This window comes from Austrofundulus limnaeus, unplaced genomic scaffold, assembly GCF_001266775.1.
Source record: "Austrofundulus limnaeus strain Quisiro unplaced genomic scaffold, Austrofundulus_limnaeus-1.0 Scaffold70, whole genome shotgun sequence".
Lineage (NCBI taxonomy): Eukaryota > Metazoa > Chordata > Actinopteri > Cyprinodontiformes > Rivulidae > Austrofundulus > Austrofundulus limnaeus.
Window position 1 is genome coordinate 1,222,777 of NW_013952472.1, and position 13,827 is coordinate 1,236,603.

At 38.8% G+C, this 13,827-nt stretch overlaps 1 protein-coding gene across 1 annotated transcript; it reads right to left on the bottom strand.

The window, feature by feature from the left end:
* Positions 1-13,373, bottom strand: LOC106519051 (dysbindin). The gene is made up of 4 exons (XM_014010552.1): positions 12,947-13,373; positions 4,501-4,650; positions 2,794-2,943; positions 1-2,450 (listed from the first exon to the last, which is right to left on the bottom strand). Exons 1-4 carry the CDS (start codon positions 12,987-12,989, stop codon positions 2,155-2,157), a joined length of 639 nt encoding a protein of 212 aa, XP_013866006.1. The 5' UTR covers positions 12,990-13,373; the 3' UTR covers positions 1-2,154.
* Between the last annotated feature and the right edge of the window lie 454 nt (positions 13,374-13,827).

A 13,827-nucleotide genomic window follows, 5' to 3' on the forward strand; every position in this document is an offset into this window, starting at 1 on the left:
TGTGGGAAAACAGGCAACTCAAGGATCTGTACATCCAATGGGTTTGCCCTCTGCTTTATTTTGTCATTTGTGTGGCCAAGTAAAAATAAGGTTGGTTAATACTGTGATACAAGTGTAGGTTAGGAACAACCTGGCTCTGGTGTTGTGGATTCACTCTCAGCTTCATACAGTTAGACACACTGAAAATCCTGAAGCTCTGCTCAGATGGGTCTTTCTTTCTCCGTGTGGTCAGAATATACACTTGTCAACATTCAGCTCACAAAGAGAACAAGGGCAGGTGTCGTACAGGTGTCACTTGTACAGAAATGCTACATTGTTTAAAGTATTGAGAAGACAGGAAGTAAACAGTATCAAATACACAATGGCATGCATTTGCAAATACAGCTCCATTCTTCACACTGAAAATCCCGTAGTTTCTGCATGCACACAGGAAATGTTCAGAAAAAGGGTCAAAGAAGTCCAAGCTTTGAAGGTTCTAGTCATTTTTTACACCAGCAGTTATTTTTAACAGCATCTTAACCTGAACTGCATTTTTGTTTTGCGCTTTGAACTCTGTCTAGTCAAACCACCCCTCAAGCTAAGAGCTGACAGTTTTGAGGGGATTTCTTTTGTTTAACTTAAAATACATATTTACACTGCAGACAAAAAAACTCAGAACATTTGATTAAATAATTCATTACGTTTTGAACCAAAGAAGAAACTCACATATTTGGCAACTTCTGTGATAGGTTATTTGCTAGCATAAAAAAACAAATAATGGTAAAAGGGAAAAAATGAAGTATTTTCTAAAGCTTGTACACTTTTTAAAGCATAGAAGAAATAGGATAAGTAATTGTATGTCTCCAAACTGTTCAAAAAGATTTTATTTGAAAGTAAATTAGTACAAACATTTGGAATAGTTATTGCTTGATTTGGATTTTCAGCTACTTTAGAGTTCCGAGGCTTTAATCAATATTTCACTCAAAAATTTGCAACGGACTTAGTCTTGAAATAAATTAGGCTGCTTGGTGATTACAGTTGTTACAATGTATTTTTTGTAGTCTTTAATTAGATAGTATTTCCTGTTTTGTGTTATTAATCCAGAACCCACACGGTCATTTGGAGAAATGTGATTGACCTGCTTCATCAGATTTTGATTGGTTTTATTTTCTTCTTTTTTCTTTTTGGACTTGTGTGCATTTATGGGTTGTCCATAATAAATGTTTAACTCTGAGAAGATTGGTCCATAAATGTATTCAATATGGTTGGTTTTTTAGATGTATCATCTGACCTACAGGTAAAAGCAGCTCCGACTAGTTTTCTTTAGAGGAGCTTGGATATTTTGACTCAATATTGCTTCTTCTGCTTCTTTGCATAACAAAAAAGTCAGCTGAGGTGGTTCAGGCATGTAATATGAGGTTTTGAGGTTTGACAGGCATGGTTCTACTGGGAGAGAAACCCAGTCCAGACTTAGATCTAGCTGGAGAGATCGTACGTTTCTTCTGACCAGGGAATGATCCCTCAGGAGAAACTACTTGTCACTGAGCAGAGACATCTGAGTTTCCCCTTTAAGACTTGTTTGTTTCTTAATCTGACCTTGATAAAGTAAACAAAAATAGATGGATTGATGTGATCCAATGTGACATTTTCAAATTCTAAACTTTTAGAATTTGAATATGTATATGTTACGTTTATTTCTAACTGACAGAGTCCTAAGTCTTTCTGAAACAACCTACATTTTTTTACAACTTCTGTTTTCTTTTTCCATTATTGTTATTGTGAGAATGTTGTCATTCGAAAATAGAACTACGTTCAATATTTCTTGACCTAGTTGTTGAGATACTGTTTAAAAAAATAAGCATGAAGGACATTTCCCTCTGGCAGTTTGAGGAATAACACTGAAGTCAAGCAGAACATGTTGGTGCAGGAGGAAAGAATGACTCATAAATGGTGCTACTGTCTTTCAACAACAGCCAAGAAACTATTCATTGTATGTGCCACAGAACTTGTAAAAACGAAAGAGAATGTGAGAAAAATCATAAAAGTGAAATCACGGTTCGAAGGACACTCAGATTACAGCGGGCCCAACCTTGTCGTATAGTTTTCTGGCCCATAAGAAAGGGATACAAATACAGAGGGAGAGAACGAGATTTCAGACTTCAGGGGAAACTCTTTCTAATGATTGATTGTGAAGCATCTCTCGTCTTCATCGTCCTCCTCTGTGTCTTCGTCTCTCGCATGGGGAACGGAGGTCAGCAGGAGGGTGTCGGCTTGCACGTCTTCGTCGTCCGACTGGATCACAGGGGTGTCCGCTCCTCCCGTGCTGGTGACGCTGGAACCAGATGATGTCGAAGAAATGCGAGACTGAGACCCACGATGGACTTCGCTTTGGCGTCGAAGAGGTGCGCGTTCCCTGTAAACTACTTCCGCATCTTCATCCTCCTCATCCTCATCCTCCTCATCCTCATCATCTGTAATTAGAAACTGTTAGAACACACTGGTACCATTCGTATCACCTTTGGTTTGAGAAGATATGCATGTTTAGTCAGTTTGACCATAAAGAAAGACAGAAATACTTTGGTGCTTCTAAAACTAAAAGAACACCACCTCCGTTTATATCTTTTGATTCAAAAAAACAGTTGCACGTTAATCTTGAAACCTTCTAACAAAGATCCTGGAAAAACCTCCAGGCCAGGAGAAAATTTACTGCATAAAAATAAAATATTACTGATACTGGATTTATGATTAGGGTATATAGATATTTTGTCAAATTAAACTAGTCACAAACAATAACCATCATTTTAGATGGTATACCTCGTAGTGGAGAAGCCACAGGTGCCTCATCTTCTCCTGAGCCCGAGTTGAGGAACACGTCCAGGGCCTCCTGATCCGACATGTCCATCAGATCCATCTGTTCCAGAGTGTCCACGTTCACCTCCATGGATGAAATGCTGCCCATCGGAGCTGCAACAAAACCACACGTACAACAAATGTACACAGCATTAAAACAAACTGCTAGTTTTTACATTAAATGCAATGTATCTGAGGTTTTGTACAGTGTGCTTGCACTTTTTTGGAAAAAACCAAACAAACAAGGAAACAAGAAGATAAAAAAAATGTGTCGGAGAGGTCATAAAAATCTAAATGGGCTTATAAAGCAGGTCCCCTCATAAAATCCCTTATCAAAAAGAAGTATATGCAAGTATCCATTAAGTATACTAATTTTAAACTAAAAATAAAAGAGTATACTTCCAGTTTACGTTCCATTTACTTATCTGAGAAATACTTAGCCAAGTTTATCTTACACTATACTTGGCTTGTACTAAAATTATACTAAAAGTTTAAGCATACTTAGTCTATAATGATGTCTAAACTTTTGGCCAAAATAAACTTTAGTAGTACACTGAAAGTACATTTTTCACACAGACTGGTTTCTTTGTAGTATATTTCAAGATTAAACTAAAAGTATACTTAGAAGATTACTTTCACTATACTTCTGAGTATACTTTCATAAACTAATTGTGGGCCAATTTAGTCCTCGAACTTCTTAGTAAACTGCTAGTACATGTATATCAGTGTACATGGTCAATAAAAGTACACTTTGGGAAATACACTTTTATATACGTTAGCATACTTAATGACATGTACTTAAAGTGTACTTCTTTTTGGTAAGTTTATAAACTTAAAAAGACATAACAGTATACTTAAAGTATTCTTTTTATAAACAAAAGTCCCAATTTAGTAAGAACAAATATTAAATCAGTAAACTTTCTACTAGTAAACGATAAGTACATGGTGCCTAGTATACTTGATAAACTTTACTCAAGTATACTTATTAAAATGAACTTTAAATATACAACTTTTTGCTAAGGGATGACATAAAATATTTAACTTAAAATAAATCATTTGAACATTTAAACATTAACTGCACACAGTCAAAGAAACAAAGAAAATTAGAGGCTTTCTTTCAACTTATTTTTAAATACAGATAAAGTTGACCAAGTTGATTCCAACTTTTTCACAGCTCGTCACCCTGATTCACAGCAGAAAATCCAGTAACTACAGAAGGGGTTCTGTACAGTAATTCATACCTCCTTGTATGATACGAATGATGGTCAGAATTAAATATTTTGTTAAAGACAGCAAAAAGCATATGACTTTATATGTATTGATTTTTCATGCTCTGGTTAGATGTTCAAACTTTGATTTCCTCCCACAGTTCAAGGAGCTTTTTTTAGTTAGCTCGAATGAATCAGACTACTCAGAGAAAACCCACTTATGCATGGAGAGAACATGTAACCTCCACACAGAACAGCTGAGTTTTAAACATAAGGCCGTGTTGCTGTAAGGCTACAGCATCAGTCATCCACTCTGCAACCTGTTGTTAAATGTAGACTTGCAATATGAAATCAACTTTATCTAAACCAGAGTTGTTTAAAGAAATATTTTGTCTAAATTTATATATAAAAAAACAAGAAATGTAAACATTGGTGTACAACTGAAAAACAGACATCAGCTCACGTTTCCTGCAGTCAATCTGCAGGTGCACAGAGGGCAGGTAGTTGTCCACATCCTGCTGGTAGACGTCTTCAAAAAAGCGCTGCCTGTCCCTTCGCTTCAAGTGGTGAGCAGAGTCGTTGTTGAGCAAACTCTGTGAGGCGTCCTTTTCAGCTGAGCATAAGAAAAAAAACACAAAACATACATCCTATAATGCCGTGTTGTCAGCCCTTAAGCTTATGTTGTGGAAAAAAATGACGCTTGTTTTTCTTGGAACATAAGTTAGTTGTGTAAGTTGGGTGTAGGAAGACTGATTTTATTCTGCCTGAAAGGACTGTTGTGCTTGGGTTTGCTAAGAAAAATACAGTATATTTATTAAATTTCACACCAAGATCACAACACTCATCAGGTAACAGCACCGATTTAAAATATATGCTTTCAAACTTGAAAGAACCAAATAAGCTAAAGGAAAGTTGTTTGATAGTTTTGGCCTACATTTCCCTAGAATTTAATTAATAAAGCCATCTAATGGTTTGATCTCAAAACCACAACTAATGACTTGGAAAACAAGTCTCAGTCGGCTAAAGATTAAACCACCTGTTCAGGTTTCTCAGGAGTCACGTGTAAAAATGAATCAGACACGAGAGAAGCATGGAATGTTAACGGCAGCCGACTGCACAATAAAATGTCATTACCAATCAGTTTAAAGATCAAGTTTTAATTACTCTTTCTTGACAGAAACTCCTTTGAAGTGTCTATCAGAAAAAGGTCATACATGTATTCATAATTTACTTGGTTATTTTGAGTTTTAATCTTTTATTTCTTTGTTTCTTTGTCGACCTTTCCTGTGTTTCTTCCTAACATTGATTTTATCCTGACCTCTAGTGTTCACGTTCAGATACACAGCTCATCAAAACTCACTGGAAAAACGTCAAAGCTGCAACTTGGGTACTAAATTACTGTTGGCCTTTTTTATTTTACTGTTTGAAAATTCAAATATAAAAAATAACGAGGGAGCGTCTGTCCTTACAGTTTATCTACCTCATGCTGTGACTTCTGCCAGCCTGAGAGGCTGTGGTTGTGTAATCATGTCCTTCTCTGCACACACACACACACACACACACACACACACACACACACACNCACACACACACACACACACACACACACACACACACACACACTGGCTCTTTGCCCTGGGCTCCTCAAGCTGACACTTTGACTCATGTCACCCACGTTTTTGGTTGCTGTGTTCATCTGCACCCTTTTAAATCTGTATTTTCAAATAGAATGGTGTCATAAAGTCTCAATGCCAGTTTGTGCTCATTTTGTTTTTGTGTGTATGACAAACATCCATGAACTACCACATTTACACGATGCCATCCTACAGACAAAACACTTGTCCCATGTTGCGCATCAGTATTCAGCATCGTTTGTCTTTTGAAAACAAAAACACTGCTGCAAATCTGTGTCACCCAGTCTTTCACTTCAGATGAATCCACCTCTCAAGGGTCCAGCTTGTCAACCTGTCAGTCACTCTTCCACTGCCCTGGAGGTGTGTCTGTACACGCTCACCCACTAACGATAACCCTTTATTCTGTCATTCAAACTGACTCGGGAGGCTAGAAAGCATTCTGTTGCTCAGCCGCTGATTTTTCAGCAATTTGTGGGCACAGTCGTTGACGTTTATTGTAGTTAAATATAAATCATTACCCAGACACGTCTGTAATCACTGTAAATGTCACATTTCTAAGAAAAGAAACTGCTTGTACCCTATTGGAACATTTTGAGGGGTGGGAGCTGCTGTTGTTAGTCGCTGTATGCAGAACTTTAGGAGCTCGTTTTATTGCAGCCTCACAGGGCATCGCAGATCTGGAAACAGAGGTCAGGGTGTAAAATTATGGCTTTTTTTTAGACTATCAGGTGTTTGGTGCAAGAAATCTCTTGATTTCAAACGCTGACTGAATAATTACTTGCTACAATATTTACAACAGCTCAACTCAGTCATTATTATTGAACCATTAATAATACCAGGGTAGAAAGAGGTTTTTTTTTATGAGAGACTGAAACTGGACAGAATGCAGTTTTGGCATTAGTTAATGCACTCTCCACCATCAACACCTCTTGATATTAATGGATATCCAAATGATGCAATGTTTACAGAAAACAAAAAATTGTATTTCAGAACAAAACTGGCCCTGTCACACTATAACATTTTAGACAACTTATTGTTTGTCCAACACTAAAGATGTCTGAGCTGAAGATGGAATTTAAAACACAATCTACTGGAAGCCTCCTTTGGACCTGTACATACTATAATGCTAACAATTAGATAACTTATTTAGCTGATATGAGTAAAAGAGTTATAAGAAAGTTTTCATAAGTCAGCATAAGTTGTTTAAAACATTATAGTGTGACAGGGCCATCGGCTATGTTATTATGTTTATCTGTCCCAGCATGTCCAGGTTGTAGTTTATTTTGTTAGAAGGTGTGATACACTAAACTCAAAAGTTTGGACACACCTTCTCATTCAAGACTTTTATTTGGTTTTCCTTTTGTTCCTACACTGTAAATTAATACCGACGTCTCCCAGACTCAGTTTGTTTGTTGAACACGTTTAAGTTTTTGACACGATCCTTTGTGTGTTCGTGTCAAAAACTTAAAAGTGTTAAACAAACCAAAGTACGTTGTAGACTTCAGATTCTTCGATGTGGGCTCCCTTCGCTTTGATTACAGTTGTGCACACTTTTTGTATTCTCTCATTCAGCTTAATGAGGTCAGAATAAAGAGGTTGCCAATAGTTACTGTCTTTGCTTTTATTGCTTTGACTGTCAGCGGTTATTGTTGCTTTTTAATGTGATCTTCACACATGGCCCAACTCAAATTTTGAAATACTTTTGTAATGTATTTAGTGTTCCTTTACAGTCTGGATTAATTCAATATTAATTTGCAATGTAGAAAATAAAATAAAATCAGGTGGTAGTGTACCGCTTCTCGCATGATACAAAAATGCAATTTGGCAGCATTAGTTAAGATTATGCTAAAAAAAATGTTTTCCACATCTATATGTAAAATCCCTGTTAAAGGCCGATTTTTCCTTATTTTAAATTCCAGGTTTATTCCTGCTTGGTCCTATAAATTCTATTAATTCCCGTGGACGGTTTCATTAATTTAAAAATGCCCCAAAATTTGTAGCCTGGGTGTCCATGTTCGTTTAGGAGTTGTTGCTGTGACAGCAGCAGGAAGTTATAACAAATAAGCTTACCACTGAAGGCAGTTAGTGCGACTATGTGGTATGATGATGATGATGATGATGATGAAGCTGCACAGCTTATATAAACCTCACTGTTGCCTGTCGGCCCTATTGGGGGGTGGGGGGACTGTAGCTCCCCCCTGACTTTTTTCATTCCGCCTTCTTCTTTGTCTGTTTATTTATAAATCATCTTGCGTTGCTCAAGTTAAGATGGCCGCTGGTTATGCCCAGCCCACAGCTGCGTGTCATCTGTCTGCCTGGGAGTGGGCGAGAGACATGTATGTAGAAGTCTGACTCATCGAGATAACCTCTGAGCTTCCTGCCGCCCCGCAGTGGAAGAACTGTGTGAGGTCTCCGTGCAGAGCGGCTGAGGTTACACTACTGCTGGGCTCCGCGCGACCCAGATGCTGTTCTAAGCCTCTGCGGGGGAATCCCTCGCATTCGGCAGGGGTTTTAAACCGCCAGCCAATCTAGCATTTCTGTTTGCTTCATCATATTTTTTTTCTACTTTCCCATCAGTTTAATTTTTTTTTTCACCGTCAAGTCAAGGCAACGTCTTGCAAGAGTTTCTCGGCACAAAGTGTGATGCAAAAACCGTAACAGGAAAGAGACAACCCGTTCATTTTGTGGTTTTATCCTCTATCCAGGCCACAAACAGATCATGTGGAAAAGTTACGCTGTAGAGATCTAGTAGAAAAGATTAATGATGATGTGGTTTGTTTTGAACACATCAAACAAAAAAAATGATTTCACATTGTTAAATTGATCATCTTTAAATACCTATAAAGATCTCCTGATATTTGGGATGTGATTTTTGTCCCCTACCCATGAATCTTTGCTCCGTCTCAGCCCACATGAAAACCATTGTTATTCGATATACAAAACCATAAAACCGGTACAATCCAGAAGCCCCCCCCCACAGCACCTGCTGTTTTGTAAAGTGTTGCAACATTGCTCACATGCTTGTTTGTTGTGCTGTTGTGTACAGAAATGCACACCTGAGTCTCATGCTAGCTGAGTTTGAAGTATTGAAAGGATTTTATTATTTATTTTTTTAAAGAAGATTATCAGAAAGAAATTTGTCAAAGAAAGCAGAATGTTGTTTTGCAACCTGAGCGTGCAGTGTGTTGTTCCCGGTATAAAGTAACTGTAGCGTCAGTGATTTGAAGGAAAGTGCTTCAGTGTCTGCTTGCCTCAGCTAAGCCTCATGCGAGGGGGTTTGAAGACGTCATGGGATTTTTGTGCTGTTATTTGGTGTCAACGAATGGCAGTTTATCCACATGACACTTTTGTTTTTCTTTTCTGTTTCTTTCAAAACACATTTGCTCTTGTAATAATCTTTTCATGTCTAAATCTAAGTTGGTGTGAGTCAGAGGGTGGGCGTGGGAGTCGCAGAGGAAACGGTTGAGCTGAAACTCACCTTTCAGATCTTCTACACATCTTTGGTTTGATAACTTTGCTCCAGATAAAAAAAAACACACCGTTTTATTTGAAACTCAAGCGCCTACCTTTGTGGTTGCTTTTACTATTTAACTGCCATTTGTATTGCCTGCTGCAGGTGATAATAGTTTTGATTGTGTGTGCGTGTGTGTGTGTGTTTTATTTGTCCATAACACCATCAAAGTCTCTCACCACTGGACAAACTTTTGTGAAACTCTGAAAATAATTGGACGTTCCTCTACAGCTGATTTAGAGTTGATCCCATTCAAGATGGTCGCTACAGCTAGGTGATCTTATCAAACGTGACCCGGTCAAATTTACAAATATTGAGCTAAATTTTGGTAGCTGAGAGTTATCCTAAACAGATACTCGGAGGGTTAACACATCTTACAAGATCCTGCATTATATAAAACATTTTCCAGGTTTGGTCGAAATGCAATTTCCCAGCATGGGATGGTTTTAAAGTGAGGTGCAAAAGTTTGTGCAGCCTTGTTAATTTTCCTGATTTACCTTTATAAATCATTGATTGTTTGGATAAAAAAATCAGTTAAATATATCACATTGAGAACAAACTGTGATATTTGAGAAGTGAAATGAAGTTGATATGATTTATAAAAAGTGTGCAATAATTGGTTAAACAAAATTAGGCAGGTGCATAAATTTGGGCACTGTTGTCATTTTATTGATTTCAAAACGTTTAGAACTAATTATTGGAACTCAAATTTGGTTTGGTAAGTTCAGTGACCCCTGACCTCTATGTACAGGTGACTCCAATTATGAGAAAGGGTATTTAAGGGGGCAATAGTTAGTTTTTCTTCTTTTTGCATCTTCTCTGAAGAGTCACATCATGGGAGTCTCAAAACAACTTTCAAATGAGCTGAAAACAAAGATTGTTCACCGTCATGGTTTAGAGGAAGGATACAGAAAACTATCTCAGAGATTTCAGCTTTCAGTCTCCACTGTGAGAAACTGTGAGAAAATGGAAGACCACAGGCACAGTTTAAGTCAAGGCTGGAAGTGGCAGACCAAGACAAATCTCCAATAAACAGAAGTGAAGGATGTTGAGAACAGTCAGAGTCAACCCACAGACCAGAACCAAAGACCTACAACATCATCTTGCTGCTGATGGAGTCACTGTGCATCATTCAACTATTCAGCACACTTTACACAAGGAGATGCTGTATGGGAGAGTGATGCAGAGGAAGCCTTTTCTCMGCCCACATYACAAACAGAGCTGCTTGAGGTWTGCTAAAGCACATTTGGACAAGCCAGCTTCATTTTGGAATAACGTGCTGTGGACTGATGAAACTAAAATAGAGTTATTTGGGCAGAACAAGGTCCGTTATGCATGGAGGAAAAAGAACACAGCACTCCAAGAAAAACACCTGCTACCTACAGTGAAATTTGGTGGTGGTTCCATCATGCTGTGGGGCTGTGTGGCCAGTACAGGGACTGGGAATCTTGTTAAAGTTGAGGGACACATGGATTCCAATCAAAATCAGCAGATTCTGGAGACCAATGTCCAGGAATCAGTGACAAAGCTGAAGCTGCTGAAGCCGGGGCCGCATCTTCCAACAAGACAACCACCCTAAACACTGCTCAAAATCTACTAAGGCATTCATGCAGAGGAACAAGTACAACGTTCTGGAATGGTCATCTCAGTCCCCAGACCTGAATATTATTGAAAATATGTGGTGTCACTTAAAGAGAGCTGTTCATGCTCAAAACCATAAAATCTGAATGAACTAGAGATGTTTTGTAAAGGAGAATGGTCTAAAAGACCTTCAGCCACAATCCAGACTCTCATTAGAAGCTATAGGAAGTGTTTAGAGAATGTTATTTCTGTGAAAGGAGGATTGAGTTATGTCTTTTTTTTTTTTGGTGCCCACTGTGCACACTTTCTGTAAATCATAAAAACTTCATTTCACTTCTCAAATATCACTGTGTTTGTCCCCTATATGATATATTTAACTGATATTTTAAATCCAAAATATTAATGATTTATAAAGGTAAATCAGGAAAATTAACAAGGCTGCCCAAACTTTGGCACTTCACTGTATTTTAAAACTCTGGCACAAAACGTGGCGGCCAACATGTCGAGAAATTCTCAGCCTTTAATTTCCTGAGAGTTTTCTGTTTTAGATACGTTCTCAGCATCTTTAGTGCTGCAGTTACATGTCAGTCCTTAAAGCAGAAACGAAATGTCCCTGCTGAACCTGTGAGTCACACGGCTTTAATTCCCTTGTGGCGAAATGGCGAAGGAAAGGAATCCTATGATCTTCTTTCTAATTTCAGTCAACACACAAGTGTGTGTGAGTGAGAGTGCTAGTAAGGCAGTTATGCTGCGTGGCCACTTTTGTCTGACAGCTCATCTATCCCCACCCCACCCCCGCTCCACCATCTCCTTCTTACCCCCCGGGAGCCCGTGACGGTGTCACCCATCTCTCAGCACTACACAGCCACACGTTTGAAAGAATGTACTACTATTATTTATCAAGCCAAGCACTCCGCTCTGCCTGCCTCGTGGCCACAGCAGTCCATCAAACATAAATCATTTATGAGTGAGATCACTGCACCACAATAGTCGCCTCCCTCGCCGTGCCCACACACAAATCCATAAACTCCCCGCCGTGGAGCAGAAAGTAAATCAACACTGGCAGTTTCTGCTGTCCCACCTCTTTCTACAGCAGCCGGCGTCATGCTAGCCTTCGTCAAGCAGGGAGCACAACCTTAAGGCTAGAAATGGATGTGTAATTATGTTCACTCGCTTTAATGTCTCCATCTCATTTCATTCTGAAGCCTACGTGCTGCGTCGTTGTTTTATCCCCGTCTAGCTGCCACGTTAAGCGCTCATATAAGTGATTGATCAGATTTTACTCCCATTCCCAATAAAGCTCCTCACTCAGGGCTAAACACAAAGATGACCTCCAATCATGTCCACTGCTCCATATTTAGGTCAGTCAAAACAGGGCTTTCAGCCCGGTCTCAAACATCCCGTCTGCAGCCCGTATACATAAATACACACACTCAGACAGCACATTATCCACCTGACGCTTCAACACAGGAACCAGCCAGTGTTTTATGCTCTGTTCAGAAAGAGAGGCTGCGTTTCTGCAGGAAGCAGGTCAAAGGTTGTGTAATGTCTTTAGAAATATATTAATATACTGTCAGGCTGAAAGAGGCAGCTCTCAGTGCTTCATGTTGATTAAATCCCGTTTACATCAACTGTCTTGCTGCACAGTGAAGTCTGTCAGTATGAGTTAGCTCAAGAAAGATGACCCATGTATTGATGTTCATGTGGACAGTGAGCCTTTTACATGTGTTCTAACTGAGGGCTACAGTCTAAACAGAATGTAAGTAAATGTTAGTAAATAGATTAGTTAGTAAGTAAATGAGGGATAATCAAATTAATCTTCTGGCTTCAGTTTTCAGCAACATAGAGTTGAGAAAATTACATAATAGTGATATATTAAAAACATAAAGGGCAGTAAACTTTAATGAAAAATAAATCCCATTAAATTGCTTACAGATGATAAATAATCCAACTCGGATGCTGAAGCTGTTCCATTAATGGGGGGTAAGTTCATTTTTTTACCAGAATGTTCTGAAATTTTCTCTGAAAATGACTACATTTTTTAATATAAATCAGATTACAAATTGTAAAGTATTTAAACAGAACAGAGTCATTTTTAGGGAATAATCTACTGTACTTCAGGTAAAGTTAGTGACACTTTGCAGCTACACACAAATGATAACTTAACATCGCGGGCTACTTACATGTGAGGCGCTTGTTGTGGTTTGTCGACCCGGTAGATGACATGATCCAGTGGTGTGGGACCGGCTGAAGAGTGTTTACCTTTGACTGTGTGTAGATATTTTTTTTTCGGCCCCTCCTGTCAAGTCTCCAGGAAAGGATGCAAAGTGTGTGTGTGTGTGCGTGTGTATGGTCATCTAGTCATCGCCATTCTTGTCTTATACCTTTTTGTCTGTCTGCCCTCTTCTCTTCTCCTCTGCTCTGACTTTTTTTGCTGCGTTCGCTGACTCCCTCTCCCCCTCTCTGATTTGCTGGGGGGATTTGTTTTCCCTCAGGTTTTCCCTCTCGCTGTTTCACACTTTCATCTCGGCTGGCTCTACACGTCTCACAAACACACACAGACACACACTCACTCAGAGACACAGGCTCTCGTTTGCTCTGTCAGACTGGCTAAGTAGGGTTGTAAGAAGCTGTGCAGCTTAGATGTGTGTGTGCGTGTGTGTGTGTGTGCGTGTTGAGAGGATGAGTGGGTTATGGCATTGTGGCCTGTACCAAATGGTGACTATAGGGGGTCAGCAGGATCAGAAGGAGCGTTTTACATAATCATCTGGACTATACCATCTCTGCTTTTTTTTTTAACATTTCTGTTTATTTATCAACTTTATTATTATGTGTAGATTTTAAAATGTGACACAGGAAAAAATGAGACGACTGATCATATGCTTTTAAATTCTTTGTCACAAACCCTCTTCTTTTATTCAGTAACATTTAATGACAGGACATTGATGTTCTTTTCACTTTTGTGGGTCTTGACACAGCCGTGTTTACTGCAAGTCAAAGATTTTATCAATACGATGGTGTTTCAGCTGTAAAATAAAGTGCTGATTAAGTGTAAATTTCTGAT

Excerpts from the sequence above, each read along its gene's own strand:
- LOC106519051 (XM_014010552.1), bottom strand. The coding sequence starts at position 12,989 with ATGTCATCTACCGGGTCGACAAACCACAACAAGCGCCTCACAT. Across the intron at positions 2,944-4,500 it reads GCAGATTGACTGCAGGAAAC|CTCCGATGGGCAGCATTTCA; the intron begins GTGAGCTGATGT and ends GTTTTGTTGCAG. Across the intron at positions 2,451-2,793 it reads TGTGGCTTCTCCACTACGAG|ATGATGAGGATGAGGAGGAT; the intron begins GTATACCATCTA and ends TTCTAATTACAG.